General features: G+C 48.5%; 1 protein-coding gene across 4 annotated transcripts in view; it reads left to right on the top strand.

The window, feature by feature from the left end:
- RYR3 (ryanodine receptor 3) overlaps window positions 1-13,470 on the top strand; it is a 2,047,168-nt gene that overhangs the window by 1,165,248 nt on the left and 868,450 nt on the right. For all 4 annotated transcript variants that reach the window (XM_085627314.1, XM_085627313.1, XM_085627312.1 and 1 more), the window contains one exon: window positions 1,212-1,274. In XM_085627314.1, the coding sequence (XP_085483440.1) occupies window positions 1,212-1,274 (63 nt within the window). The remainder of the gene's footprint in view (window positions 1-1,211; window positions 1,275-13,470) is intronic.

Raw genomic sequence — 13,470 nt, 5'->3', positions numbered from 1 at the left:
GTGAGGATAGTTATCGTCGGCCAACTCTGAATTTTATCGCGGAGATTGCGTGCTATTAGCAATGGTTATCTCCAAAGTGATAAAATTCAGAGCGCAAGCTGCCAAATGTGCGATTATCGCTGGAAATCCAGCAATAATCACACAACTTTTGGCGATAGCTTGCTGATAGGGCCTCACATACTTAGCCATGATATCCACCTTCGATAGGATATCATGGCTAAGTCAGTTTCAAATCAGGCATAAGGAAAGTAGCGATAACGGAGGTTATCGCTACTTTTCTTGTTGCTATGCTGCTTTGCGTAACGCTTGATAATAGGAGAAATGTCGCTTAGCGACATTTCTCCCGTTATCCTGGGGAGGAACGCCCACTTTGCATCTCATTAGAGATGCAAAGATGGGCGTTAAGGGAAATGGCGATCAGGCATGGTTTCACGCGATAGCGTGACCTTGCTGATCAGGCAATAAAATTATCGCCGCTTTTTGTCCGAAAACGGATGCAAAAGCAGCGATAATTTTTTATCACCTGCTTGCTGATATGCCCCAATATCTTAAAACTTGGCCTTCTTAAAGTAAGGCTAAGATCTACACTTAAGAAGATATATGTTAAAGCAGTGCTCCAGGATCCCTGCACATGGGCAGGACCATTCAGTACTTATGATTTCAATGAATATTTCCCTGAGAGAGAACTAGGATTACAGGTAAGAAACAATTCCATCTCTGCCCACTTACTTATCAAAATGAGTATAGTTGCAAATATGTAGAAGAAATAGTGAGAAATTAAAAACACATATGTAGTTTAATGTAAGTCGTTTTCCAAATAAGCTATATCTCATTAAGTCTGCTAATGACTGTTCATTTCATAAAAACAGTTTCGAAGAGCGAAGTCTAGCCCTCATTTTCACTATTTATGTAGAAGTTGTAATTCTGCTACTTGGTCCGTCTGCTTGCCCTGGCAGGGGGGGTGACGTCACAGATCAGCTGCAATAACGTTTTACTTGAGCACCTCCTCCATTTTTATTATTACAGGTGATACTGCAGCTAAACTGTAATAAGCCAATTCGAGGTAAGGTTTTCTGAAGGGATTGGAGGCTACCGCATATGACACGTATATTTAAAATAATATTTCACATAAAGTAATCCTCAAAGGGGACATGATTCATTACGTTTCTCCACCAAAAATCATTTTATTTTTCTTCATTATTTGATTGCAGGCAAATGGCTACACTCCAAGCCCAATTGACTTGACTAATGTCGTTCTGTCTCGGGAGCTCCAGGTTAGTTTGAATTGTATTGATTATTTGTAAACAAAATATGTATAGCACATGAACTATTTAGCTGTGTGGTATAAAAATGCTCCCTTCTGAGTAGTCATGGGTTGAGCTTTGGTGGATCTTCTAGAAAGACTCCTGTGGAATCCTCAAGATGTCAGCAATGCAACGTGATCAGGTGCTGAAAGGGTGGCGTAGCCTAGGCCTCCTCTGGGGCACTTGGCACACAAAAGCATATCTTTTACAGTTGCACGTACGATACATATCGCTTTGAATGGCCAGCGGACTATTGTATCTGAATTAAGGGCCTCATGGCATGGTTACCTGCAGATGCCTGCATGCAGTGCTGGAAAGTAGGGTTATCACGCCTGATCCCAGTTCTGGCAGCTCTCTATGGGCAAGATCTGGGATCCAGTTTGCTGAATTTGTCCTTGCTTCACCTTCCGGTACCTGGACACAATTCAGCAGGGTCCACGCGTTGTCTCCATTCCAGTCACTGCCGCAACCTATAAGCAGCGAGGGGGCTTTCTTATTTTCACTTCTAGCCGAGCACACACAAATCCCTGATTTAGAGCACCACCAGCCCTTCTTGTTCGAGGCATGTGGGCTGCTGAATTCATATCTGTGCATAGATCGCCGCCTAGTGTTGGGTCCGGATGTTTGCACGTTGTTGTCCTGGAAGAGTCTTCGAAGTATCCTTGGATAGGTGACTCCTCCCCTGGACTACAGTGCGCATGGGCATCCTCTCCATCCTCAGATTGTTTTTTTCCGCCATTGGGTTCGGATGTGCTATCTTAGCTCAAGTTAGGAAAAAATTTTGTCGAGGCCACAAGGCCTTTAGTTCGCGTCGGTACTGTTTATCGATCGGTTTTCGATACTCTCTGTTAGTTTACTAACTTTCAGCACCGACTTTGTTCGCATTTACCTGGCCATCAACTACTTCGACGATGGAATCGAGGACGCCATTCAAAAGGTGTCCGGTATGTAATGCGAAGTACCCACACATCGACGTCCATCCGGTGTGCAACAAATGCCTTTCGCCGGACCACGACGAGTCGACATGTATGGCCTGTGCCCGGTTCCGTTCAAAGAAGACTCTGCGGAATCGTCGAGCGGCGAGGCTCGAAGCGCAGCACGCAGCACCGGCCCCAGCTGACATCTTCGACGACGCGGACGACGTCGAAGAAGTAGAAGTCTTACCCTCCAGTCCCGTTTCCGACCAAGAACCCGGATCGGACGAGGCCGACGAGTCACTCTTCCACAGAGGTGAAGACGACACCGAGGTAGGAGACGACGAGGAGGCCTTAGGGGCCGAAGAGAGTAGCTCCGATGATGAACAAGGCCTACCTGTTCAAACCGAGAATTCACCAGTGCCACAGACTATGGCTCCGGTCGAGGGATCGCCTTCGGGCCTTACCCGAGACCTATCACGCAGTCCTTCGGCCCCGCCCTCGGGCCCGGCCTCGGACGTTCAGCGGCAGCCATTACCGCTTAAGCCAGCTGGTTTCCCTTCCACGAAACCGAAACCGAAAGCTGCTCAGGTTCCTACGAAACCGAAACTGAAAGTGGCGCTAGTCGGATCGAGGCCTTCAACACCTTCGACGCCGGCGCACCGTGTCGGCACCGACCGCACCAAGGGGGACTTCGGTGCCGAACTCGAGACGGGCGACATGGGAGTCGACAAACGGAAGAAGGCCATCGGCGCCGAAAAACCTGCTCGGTTACCGGCGTCGACGCCACCGACACCGAGGGCCGTCCCGCCTGCTACGCCTCGCAGCACTCCCTCGGCGACACCGAAACCTCACGTGTCGAAGACGTCAACGGTGATCTCCGTACCTCGGCTCGATGCACCACGGGCGCAGAAGATATCTGCAGCCGCCTCGACGACCCTGGCGGGGGCCACGACCTCTAAGGCGCCCCGAGTACGGGCTGGCGCAATGCCAGGCTGCAAAACCAAGGCTGCCCTCCAGGACCAGTCGGGTTCGATCGATCCAGCGGTTTCGTCGGTGCCGACCAGCATTACCTTCGGCTTGCCTCCATCCACAATCCCGAAGGCGTTTCAACTCAGGACACAGGCCACCAAAACTGCGGTTACGCCTGTCGAGCCGTCTCCGTCACGCGTCATCGACGCCGACACTGGCAGGATGATTCTCCACGACCGAAGGATAACTTCGGAACCGCCATTGGAACCTTTCAGGATCCCGCTAAAGAGGAAGCTGCCTGTGGACACAGAACCTCTCCTGTATGAACCCTTTCATTCACCCTACCAGGATCCACACCGGGCCTCCCCCACACGCTCCGACACGGATGCATTGGAGGACTACATGGGTGAACAAGTCCCCTACCATGTGGACACGGACCCTGATGACCAGCAGGACCCTGACCAAACTTGGGGCGACCCTGCAGACCCCAGTGCACCTCTTGATGCACAGGACCCACAACTATATGGGGCAAAAACGTCACCCACAGAGGATACTGCGGCGTTCAACGCTCTGATTGAACGGGCGGCGAACAACCATGATGTACAGCTTCACTCTGATATCATCGAAGATGACTTTCTAATGGACACCTTTGCATCCTCAGAAAGACATGTAAAGACTCTGCCAATGTTGAAGGGGGTCCTTAAGCCAGCCACTGACATTTTCAGGGAACCCACCAGGGCACGAGTGATAAACCCCAGGATCGATAAGAAATACAGATCAGCACCTGGGGATCCTACTTACATCAGAGGACAATTACCACTCGACTCCATCGTTGTGGCGAATGCCCGCAAGAGGGCACACTCGCAGACAACGGGTGACGCTCCTCCCCCGGACAAGGAGTCCAAGGTGCTGGAGACCTCCGGCAAGCGAGTTGCCGCACAAGCTGCAAGCATATGGCGCATAGCTAACACTCAAGCGCTCCTCGCTCGCTACGATAGGGCGCACTATGACACAATGGAGCAACTCCTTCAACACCTCCCTGACCCCTACAAAGAAGGTGCAGAAATCCTTATCAGAGAGGGACAGCTACTCACAAATGCTGCCATCAAATGTGCACTAGACGCTGCTGACACGGCTGCCAGGGCCATCAACACTAGCGTCATCCTACGACGTCACGCCTGGCTACGTATCTCAGGATTCAAGCCTGAGGTACAAAACAATATCCTTAATCAGCCCGTCAACCCCGACTTTCTGTTCGGGCCTGAGGTTGACGCCACCCTCGAGAAGATAAAAAAGGACACGGACACTGCAAAGTCCATGGGCGCCCTACAAACTCAGTCCTTTCGGAGCGGCTCCTTTCGTCGCCCCGGAAACAAGGGAGCAGGCAGAGGACAGGGGTCACAACAAACATATAACAAGGGTAATACGCAGACCACCTACGATAAGAACACCCGAGGTGGCTATCGTGGCTCCAGTACCAAGGGCAGAGGACGTGGCTACGGCAACACCAGGTCCTCCCCCAAGAACAAGCAGTGACGCCCTCTCCCTTCCTCCCGACCACATAACACCTGTCGGGGGAAGGCTACAACGGTTCCTGTCCACGTGGAACTCCATCACCACGGACAGGTGGGTCAAAGATATTATAAAATACGGTTACTGTCTGGAGTTAACTTCCACTCCACCCACAATACCACCAAGAAACCGTCCTATGTCCTCAGAGCACTTGACGCTCTTACAGCAAGAGGTAGAAAGTATGCTTCTAAAAGGCGCTATCGAGGTCGTACCCGTCCACGAGCGGGGCACGGGGGTTTACTCCCTCTACTTCTTAATTCCAAAAAAGGACGGGTCGCTCAGGCCTATATTAGACCTGAGACCCCTGAACCAGTACATTCTTTCGGAGCACTTTCACATGCTCACTCTACAGCAAGTCCTTCCGCTTCTCCAGCAGGGAGACTTCCTAGCATCACTGGACCTCAAGGATGCGTATTTTCACATACCCATCCACCCCTCACACAAAAAATACCTCAGGTTCACGGTTCAGGGGCAGCACTATCAGTTCAAAGTCCTTCCCTTCGGCGTGACAACAGCGCCCAGGGTTTTCACAAAGTGCCTAGCTACGGTGGCGGCACATTTACGGAGACAGCACATACACGTCTACCCCTACCTAGACGACTGGCTCGTTCAAGCGAGATCAGCCCAGCAATGTGCAAGCCACGTGTCCCGTACCATTCACCTTCTTCACGGTCTGGGATTCTCACTAAATTACCCAAAGTCTCATCTCCAGCCCGCACACGTACAACAGTACCTAGGTGCGACTATAGACACTCTGGCGGCCACAGCTCAGCCAAATTTAGTGAGGATCAACGGCATACAAGCGCTGATCTCCAAGTTCAGACCCAACCACTCGCTTCCAGCGCGAGTGTTTATGCAGTTGATAGGCATGATGGCCTCCTGCATCTTCATAGTCCCGCACGCGAGATTACATATGCGCCCACTTCAGGAGTGCCTAGCACGTCAGTGGAATCAGGCTCAAGGACAGTTGAAAGACCTAGTGTTGGTGAGCGGTCGGGCATACAACTCTCTGCATTGGTGGAATCCACAAAACCTTTGCAAGGGCCGACCGTTCCAAGAGCCTGTTCCACAAATAGTACTGACAGCGGACGCGTCTCTCCAGGGATGGGGAGCTCATGTACTCCACTACACAGTGCAGGGACTATGGACGACACAACAGAAGAAGATGCACATCAACCTTCTGGAACTGATGGCAATCTTCCTGGCCATGAAGGCTTTCAAAGTACATCTGTGCAACAAGGTCGTGTTGATCCGGACGGACAACATGACCGCAATGTACTACATACAGAAGCAGGGAGGGACACACTCTCCACAGTTGTCTCATCTGGCTCAGAGCATGTGGAAGTGGGCCATTCAGAGGAACATGTTCCTCATGGCGGAACACCTCCCCGGCAAGGACAACCAGATGGCGGATCTGCTCAGCAGACACAGCCACCAGATGCACGAGTGGGAGTTACACCCATCGGTACTCCAACCGTACTTCCAGCAGTGGGGTCACCCAGAAATAGACCTATTCGCGACAAGCGAAAACGCAAAATGCCAAAGCTTCGCCGCCAGATTCCCACACCCGCAGTCGCAGGGCAATGCGATATGGATGAACTGGTCCGGCAGATTTGCGTACGCTTTTCCCCCAGCACCGTTGATACCGCTGGTGGCTCGCAAACTCCGACAACACTCCCTGACACTCGTCCTAGTTGCTCCCACGTGGGCACGCCAGCCGTGGTACACCACCTTCCTCGAACTTTCCGTGGTACCGCATCAAAGGCTGCGGATCAAACCCGCGCATTTGACGCAGAACCATGGAGAGGTTCAGCACCCAGATCCGCAACAGCTGAACCTGGCGATCTGGCTCCTGAAGTCCTAGAGTTTGGCTATCTCAATCTGCCACCTGACTGTATGGACATCATCAAGGAGGCCAGGAGACCCACTACAAGAGCTTGCTATGCAGCCAAATGGAAACGGTTCGTCATTTATTGCGGTAATAATGACATTAACCCGCTGGACGCATCCATCCACAACATCATATGTTACCTCTTACACCTATACCGATGCAATCTGGCGTACACCTCTATACGTGTCCATTTGACCGCAATATCAGCCTACCTGCAAACCAGGCAGCACCTCTCTCTCTTCAGAGTGCCTGCCATCAAAGCATTCTTGGAAGGACTCAAACGAGTCATTCCACCTAGTCACCCACCGGCTCCAATGTGGAACCTCAACTTGGTCCTCACACGCCTGATGGGTCCACCCTTTGAACCTCTACACTCATGCGAGATTCAATTCCTTACCTGGAAAGTAGCCTTCCTGGTAGCGATCACTTCCCTAAGAAGAGTTAGTGAACTCCAGGCACTAACCGTTCAAGAGCCATTTATTCAGGTTCACGCCAACAGGGTCGTACTACGTACCAACCCCAAATTCATGCCCAAGGTAATATCGCAGTTCCACATGAACCAGACTATTGAACTGCCCGTTTTCTTCCAAAACCCACAAACTGTTGCAGAGAGGGCATTACATACACTAGATGTACGGAGGGCCCTCATGTACTACATCGACAGGACTAAACCCTTCAGGAAGACAAAACAACTGTTCGTTGCCTTTGCCCCACACCACAAAGGTAACGCCATCTCCAAAGCAGGGATAGCCAGATGGATAGTTAAGTGTATTCAAATCTGTTATCAAAAGGCAAAACGCACATTAACTATTCCACCACGAGCCCACTCAACACGCAAGTTGGGGGCTTCCATGGCCTTCCTAGGAAATATTCCCCTGCATGATATATGCAGAGCAGCCACATGGTCCACTACACACACATTTACAAAACACTATTGCGTAGATGTGCAGTCAAAACAGCAGGCAGCTGTAGGACAGGCTGTTCTCAAAACACTTTTTCAGACCGCTGCAGCTGGCACGGGTAGCCGCCGCCAATAGAGGGCACTGCTATGTATTCTATGCACAGATATGAATTCAGCAGCCCACATGCCTCGAACTGAATATGCTACTTACCAGTATGCATCTGTTCTTGGCATGTAGGGCTGCTGACATTCATATCGCCCTCCCTCCTCCCCGGCGCCTGTCGCAGCTGCAGCTCTCAGAATTATTGCAAGCATGGTCATCACTTTCTGTATCTACTCCATCACTGCCACAATGGCGAAAAACAATCTGAGGATGGAGAGGATGCCCATGCGCACTGTAGTCCAGGGGAGGAGTCACCTATCCAAGGATACTTCGAAGACTCTTCCAGGACAACAACGTGCAAACATCCGGACCCAACACTAGGCGGCGATCTATGCACAGATATGAATGTCAGCAGCCCTACATGCCAAGAACAGATGCATACTGGTAAGTAGCATATTCATTTTCAAGTATTATCCTAGCTGGGAGCCATATAGAGCCTAACACCTAGATGCCAATGCAATGAAAGGAAACAAAGGCACATTGCTTATCATTTCACAAGTACCTCAGAGAAAAGATAGGCTTTTTATGTACGGAGACTCCTCACTCGTAAAGATATTACTCGTAAATCCCTGTGTGAGTAGCAAACAATCACAAACTTACACCTAAGTGTAAGTTTACCTTGGTGAATCAGGCCCACAGTGATTTGTTTACAACAAGAGTATTAAATATATACCCATAGAAGTACTCCTTGAATTGGTGCACATGTTCTACTTTTTTTTGTATCCACAAACATTGACAGCAGTAGGCTTGGAAAGCTGTGCTGCTCAAGTTTCCAAGAATACTGCTGACATTCAAACACCCAAAGGGTGATAGGCTGAATGCTTGCAAATAGACCTACAAGTGGTAATTGCTCTGGTAGCATTCCAGCCTATCATTTTTACCCACTGTGCCACTTTAGAAAGAGGATCCCACCTATTACAAATCAGTACTGACCCTATTCCTCGTGGAAACATTCCATCCCAAACCTTTGTCATTTCACGTTTCTACTGTGCCACCCACTACTTGTTTACTTGGGTAATTTGAGACTCACACCCCCTGAATCTCACTGACTAAGATATGCCACTGAATAACACCACTTGAGTTGGTGAATCCAGGCATGTTGTTTTTGCTTGCCACTGAGGTGAGGATCCGTAGGTTCATATCTTTTCTAATTGTTCTTTCATTTGATTTTCCCAAGATTATATCTTTGGCATTCTTAGTCACTTTTTCAGTGCTAAATTTGTAAAAGAAAAAGTACAGGGCCCAATATTTTGCTCACAAGACTGTGGCTGGCATTATCGAAGTTTGGGGTGCAAAATACCAAGGCTGTGTAGTCTTGATTCCAGCTCATGCCTCTTTAATCCACCACCATAAACCCAAACACTACCCGCCCCTTTATATCATTGTTGCAGGTTCTTTTTCATCTCTGCATTCTCTCTTTGTCACAGTTTTTTTCATCTTTCTCTTCTTCCTACATTATCTGTGCCTAATGGGCAACATCTATGAGTACCTGGGGGTCAAACACTACTCTCCCTCTTATGATGATTGCCCTTTGTGCTCTTTAGCCCCGTAGAAAGGGGACTATGTTGTGCCAGGCCCACCTTTGCCAGGAGAGAAAATCCAGATTGTGCACTCCCCAGAAGCATTCTGCATCCAGAGAACGTGCCCTTCAGAATTTAAAACAATAGAAAAACTCAATAAAGAGATGTCCTCTTTAACCTCTTCTGTGCCCATGACGAGATAGTCTCGTCATGGAGCACGGTTGCGCTGTGCCCATGACGAGACTATCTCGTCATGAACCCCACCCACTAATGTAACGCCCGGCACAGGAGGGGGAAAGGGCGTGGCACTGAAGGGGTTAAGACAAATCAACATCTGATAAGGTGCAATGGCATCATCAGCACCACTGTCCTGTACCACTTTTTCAGGGTTCTCCAACCCCATTTCCACTCACTTCTAAAGTAGGCTTTTCTATTACTGGGTTTTGTCAGATCGAAGCCTTTCTGGTAGGGTTAGAAATTGTAGTCTGTGGCATAAAGACTGTGTTATGCTCTCGGGAGCTGCTTTTGTCATGCCCTCTGAGCAAAAAGAACCATGTCAGACGCTCATGACCTCGATAATAGCTCTTCTATGTCACCAGCTCATATGCCACAGGCTCCAAGAGTGCCAGAGAAAACACCTGTGCTAAAATACTGTGCACTTCTTGGCTAGTCAGTTAACTGTTGCCAATCTGAGTAATAGAATAGCATGGAGCAGGATACAGTAGATGGTCAGAGACGTTAAGAGAATAGTATAGTGGGAGACACAAAGTGGAGAAAGAAGGGAGTAGAGGTGGAGATGATGTAGAAAGATATGAGTTGCGTAGATCAGTAAAGTAAAGAAAGGTGAGGTAGGCAGATGGAACTATAAAGAGAGATAGAAAGAGGAAGATATAGACAGAGAAAGAATAGTAGCGAAATAGGCAAGGTTTTAAAATGTTGTAGAGTTAGAGATAAAGATCAGGAGAAGGAAATGTTGAAAGAGCCAGAGGAGTACAATACTCCAATGCGTGAGATAGAGAGGTAATGTAAAAAAAAGAGGTGAATTAGAGAGAGGCAAAGGCAGCAAGAGATAAAGGCATAATGAAAGACTTGGTGAAAAACACAGAGACACAAGGTAGAGAGAGAGAGAGAAATGACAGACAGGTTACTTACCTTCGGTAACGCCTTATCTGGTAGAGACAGGAGCTAGCCGCAGATTCCTTTTCTTAAAATCCTCCCCAGGTGCCAGATTGGATCTGCAAATGTTTCAGCAGTACCTCTGCACGTTGGTAGAGGGCGTTGAGTGACTCTGCAGTGACGTCATCTCCCAAATGTGACATCAACAAAGTCCATATAAACCCATCCCTGAAAATTCTGATGTCAGTTTCTATTCTGGCCATTTCTGCACCAAAAATATGGAGCCACTTAGAGAAACAGTCTCAGGAGACAGTGTGCCAAAAAGGGAAAAATGTTGTATCAATAAGTACAGAATGAAAGAATGACTGTAGAAAGCAAAGAGGGGCTCTCTAGGAGGCCTAAGGGCGAGAGGTTGGGTGTGTCAATAAGGAATCTGTGGCTAGATCCTACCTCTACCAGATAAGGCGTTACCAAAGGTAAGGAACTTGTCCATCTGATAGAGACATCTAGCCACAGATACCTTATCATTGAGTCAGATACCCAAGCAAAACATCTTTGGAGGAGGCGCTGTGAGCTGACCTCACCAAAGCTCCCCAATTAGAAGAAGCCTGTCCAAAAGATGGAAAGGGACAAGACTATATGAAAAATGAAAGGTTAAGCAAGATGCTCACCGAAGGACGAAGGGAAGCCCATAGGGAGTAAAAAGCTGCAAGACCATGAGAAACATGATAAGAGCCTGTAAAAGAGGCAGCCCCAAAAAGAGGTGCAATCTATTATTGGGAAATGAAAAGGGATAAAGGATAATAGTCCATAGAGTTCATGCTCAAAACCAATGTAAGGAGCATACGCAGCATGCTCAGCTGCAGCAAACACATACAATGAACGAACCGATCATCAAGGAATCTATCCTGAGATACAGAGTTTAAAAAAATAAACGGGAACTTCAATCATAGATTGAGGTAAAAAGAGAAATCCATGAATGCTGAAGAGCATCACCAGAAAGATAAGAATGGTAAGAAACCAGTCTTATACTGAGAACCTTGATAGATATATAGAGCATCACCCACAAAAAATGAAACAGAGATGCCCACTGAAGAGAAGGGAGGAAAAGACAAGCACAACCAAGAAGAGTGAACCAAGTCACTAAGAAGGGTGTAGGTAAAATGCAGCGACGTACACCGTATAGGACACCAGCTACGCAAAACACACACACATATATACCTGAAATAAAAGACAGCTACAAGAGAGACATTCAAGAGACAGGTATATACATGTAGAGACATCCAAGGATAAATATATGGTTGTATGATGGAATCCTGCATGCGTTTCGCACGCATGCCTTTACAATGCCGGCATTAGAACGAACGCATCGTTACGACGCATTCGTTTAGCACGCAAGTCGTTACAACGACTTGCCTTAGGGGGTCACAGTACTTTGGAATAGTATCATTTCCTATTCCAACTCCAGTCTGCGCAACAGTAGGGAAGGTGATGGACTTAAAATCCAACACGACTTTTCCAATGCGTCCCCTAAAGCAACGACTTGCTTGCTAAATGAATGTGTGGTAAAGGCGCGTTTGTTCTAATGCCAGCGTTGTAAATATATATAAGGATAACTACGCATGTAAGAAAACATAGAAAGGCCCATAGACCTACAGGGTACAGCAAAAGCATATCCACTCCTCTGAAGGTAACTCATGTCCTCTACCAATGAGTGGGAGGACGAGAAGTGAAGGAACCAGGGATACCCCAAGAACAGAGGTAACCACGGACGGACAGAGATGACACATCCCACAGTCATAAAAGAAAAGATTACAACAGTAACTAAGGGTGAGGCAGAAAGATAAAGCTGCGAGACAGCACACTATGCCACATAAGAGCAGGAAGTGGAAGGCTTCACCCACTACAAGAAAATGAGGACAACCGTCCCAGAACCAATGTCACCGACTGAGGAAGGATGCCAGGAGGCAGTCGCAGGAGAAGCAGGAATAAACAGCATGTGGAAAGTACACCATGAAAGAGAAGAAGACCCCCAGGAGAATGAAGGGCTGGTGGAAACTAAGCACAACATATAGTAGATTATGTCAATCCCACGGTGCCCAGTTTATGGTAGCAGGGACAAACAGGTAAGAACCCGACCAATGCTTTATGGAAAATTGAGGAATTGATGGATAGAAAGGGAAACCCTGCCTCTTGTGTAATGACGATACCAGATAGGGATCCAAACAATCAAGGGGACTGGTGTTCCAGGTGAAGAGAACTGAAAGAACAGCAGACACAACAGCTAACCCATAGGTGCAATGGCAGATACGTGTAAAAACCCAGCAGGAGGCAACAACAGCAGCCGTAACCCAAGAGGGTAGGTACAACGCCGACATACTAGAACGGCATCAAGAGCATGATAAAGTAGAAAAAGGCATACGCAAGAAAACAGTGCTTAGGTGCAAATCTGAAAAAGTCCTCTAAGGAGACAGGAGGGATCCCCCAGAGCTGGGCAATGCCTGTGTGAAATAGAGGGATCCACAGGGGTCACTGTTTCAAGTTTAGCCCAAGCACCCAGTCAGATTTCGAAAAGATAGTCACTATGAGGAAGAACGTTAGTCTGGTCAAGATGTAGAACGCTAAGTAAATGGTTTGTTGACTATTCCACAGAAGGAAGTTGTAAATCTAGTACGGCCGAAACTCGATTGAGCGAAACTCACCTCTGTAGTCAAACCAGGAGGGGACTGCAGGCTGGAGAAGATTCAAGCCACCGGTGTCACCCAAGTCAAGTAACAGTTAGACTGCATAGGGGGTGGAGCCGTCTTCGAATTGGAAGGGAGACACACCACACCGTCTGTAATACTTCCACAGCCATGGGCCTCAGAAGGAAAAACCGGAGGACGGGAGACTGAGATGGTCGGCTCCATGGGCACCGCATCTGATGCCGTAACTGAAGCTGGTTGACATAGAAAGGAGCGTCAGTCGGCGTCGAAGGCACCCCCTCGGGAGCCAGCAAACCAGAGTCCGACACCATCATAGGAGTCAACAGACCAGAAGCAATAGCCAAAGGTGGGAGCCTTGATGGGCTGTGCATCGTCTTCACTAAGGTGTCAGACACAGGAGGCCGACCTGAAG

Source organism: Triturus cristatus, chromosome 9 (genome assembly GCF_964204655.1).
Source record: "Triturus cristatus chromosome 9, aTriCri1.1, whole genome shotgun sequence".
In the NCBI taxonomy this organism is placed as follows: domain Eukaryota; kingdom Metazoa; phylum Chordata; class Amphibia; order Caudata; family Salamandridae; genus Triturus; species Triturus cristatus.
Note: the sequence above shows the minus strand (reverse complement) of the source record. Positions and strands in the feature narration are given on the sequence as shown.